A 2,357-nucleotide genomic window follows, 5' to 3' on the forward strand; every position below is an offset into this window, starting at 1 on the left:
GACGCCGCCGCCGCGCGCGGTGCCCTCGACGGTGCGGAAGGGCACCATGACGGTGCCGCGGGCGCCGGAGCTGCGCACCACCGTCACCTCCACGTGGCCCTGGCACTCGCTGACGCGCACCGAGCGCTCGCGGAAGCCGAAGATGCCGGCGTGGTCGTCGTCCAGGATGGTGACGGTGGCCACCAGCGGCGCCACCAGCTTGCCCTTGGGGTGCTCGTCGGAGTCGGCCTCGAACATGCCCTCGGCGTCGCCCACGCGCAGGTTGAGCAGGCGCACGAAGAAGTGCTCGTCCTCCTCGAAGATGTCGTCGTCGATGATGCCGATGGCCAGCTCCTTGCGCGTCTCGCCCGGCTTGAAGATGAGCGTGCCCTCGCTGTACTCGTAGTCCGAGCCCGCCTTGGCCGAGCCGTCCTCGGTGCGGAAGTCCACGTAGAAGGTGTGGTTGGCGCCCAGGCCCTGCTGGCAGGCCACGGCCAGCGTCACCGAGCCGCAGTTCTCCAGGCAGTGGTACAGGCACGGCTCGAAGAAGATGCGGCTGCACGCCTCGTCCTCGTCGTCGTCGTCGCCGTCATCGCCGGGCGTGGCCGGCGAGCGCCGCGCCGCCTCCGCCGCGTGTTTCTTGAGGACATTRCCCGCTCCCGTCATGAGSCGCGTGGCCTGGATGCGGTAGAAGGCGCGGCTCTTCTGCTGGTGCACCAGCGCCGCGTAGTTGGCCGCGTCCATCAGCTGCTCCAGCTCCTTCTCCGGGTGCTTCTGCTTCAGGTCCTTGAGGATCTGGATCACCTCGCGCCGGCTCTCGTCCAGCTCCTTCTCCTCGGGCGTGGGCGAGGCCGAGGCGCCGGCGCCGGGCTCGGGCTCGGGCAGCGCCGGGAAGCCGCCGTCGGCCTCGGGGTCCTTGGGCGGGCGCTCGGCCTCGGTGCCGATGATGATGCCGCTGCGCGGGTCGGCGCGGTAGCGCTTGTAGACGTACTTGTAGAAGAGCAGGCGCTTGTCGGCCGCCCAGGCGAACACCACGCAGGCCGGGAAGAAGAGCAGCGTCAGGAAAGCCTCCCAGACCTGCACCACGCCCGGCGTGATCACCGCCAGGATCAGGTAGAGCCAGATGTAGGCGAAGATGCTCCACGAGGCCGTGACGAAGAAGACGCGCAGGTGTTTGATGCGGCGGCTCTCGCCCGCCGGGATGGCGTAGACGCAGACGGCGATCACCACGAACATGTTGAAGGCGGCRCTGCCCACGATGGTGCCGGGGCCCAGCTCTCCCGCCTGGAAGCGGTGCCCGCACACCTCGATCAGCGACAGCAGGATCTCGGGCGCCGACGAGCCCAGCGCCATCAGCGTCAGGTTGGAGACGGTCTCGTTCCAGATGCGCACCGTGCCCACGCTGGTCTCGCCGTTGGCCTTGGTGACGGTGATCTCCTTCTCGCGCGACGTGATCACCTCGATGGACGCCATGAAGCGGTCGGCGATGATGGACACGCCCAGGAACAGGTACATCATGGCCACGAAGTAGACGATGGCGCGCGCCGCCTTGTCCCCGGCCGCCGGCTCGTCCGGCTGCCACACGGGCAGCAGCACCCCGGGCTGGCAGCGCGCCGAGCCCCGGCACGTGCCGTTGGGACCGTCGGGCGCCGCGCCGCAGCCACGCGGGCTCTGCAGCAGCAGCAGCAGCAGCAGCAGCAGCGGCCAGGCGGCCACAGCCGGGCCCAGCGCCGCCATGGCGCCCTGAGGAGCCTGGATAGGGGATAATATGGGATAATATGGGATATGGGGTATGGGGTATAGGGTATGGGATATGGGATATGGGATAGGGGATATGGGACTATGGGCTCTGCAGCAGCAGCAGCAGCAGCGGCAGCAGCAGCCAGGCGGCCACAGCCGGGCCCAGCGCCGCCATGGCGCCCCTGGGGATAATATGGGATATGGGATATGGGGATGGGATCAGGGATATGGGATATGGGATATGGGATATGGGATAATATGGGGTATGGGATCAGGGATATGGGATATGGGATATGGGATAATATGGGATATGGGATATGGGACTGCGGGCTCAGCAGCAGCAGCAGCGGCAGCAGCAGCCAGGTGGCCACAGCCGGGCCCGGCGCCGCCATGGCGCCCCTGGAATGGGGAATAATATGGGATAATATGGGATATGGGATATGGATATGGGATCAGGGATATGGGATATGGGACTGTGGGCTCTGCAGCAGCAGCAGCCAGGCGGCCACAGCCGCGCCCGGCGCCACCATGGCGCCCCTGGGGATAATATGGGATATGGGGTATGGATATGGGATCAGGGGTATGGGGATATGGGATAGGGGATATGGGATAGGGGATATGGGACTGTGGGCTCAGCA

At 66.6% G+C, this 2,357-nt stretch overlaps 1 protein-coding gene across 1 annotated transcript in view; it reads right to left on the reverse strand.

The window, feature by feature from the left end:
* LOC130588070 (sodium/calcium exchanger 2-like) overlaps nt 1-1,716 on the reverse strand; it is a gene marked incomplete at its 3' end in the record, with an annotated part of 6,050 nt that extends 4,334 nt beyond the window's left edge. Inside the window, exon 1 of the mRNA XM_057389025.1 lies at nt 4-1,716. Coding sequence (XP_057245008.1) covers nt 4-1,716 — 1,713 coding nt within the window. The remainder of the gene's footprint in view (nt 1-3) is intronic.
* Between the last annotated feature and the right edge of the window lie 641 nt (nt 1,717-2,357).

Source organism: Malurus melanocephalus, unplaced genomic scaffold (assembly GCF_030028575.1).
Source record: "Malurus melanocephalus ecotype Western Australia unplaced genomic scaffold, MMel_1.1 scaffold_3246, whole genome shotgun sequence".
Taxonomy (NCBI): Eukaryota; Metazoa; Chordata; class Aves; order Passeriformes; family Maluridae; genus Malurus; species Malurus melanocephalus.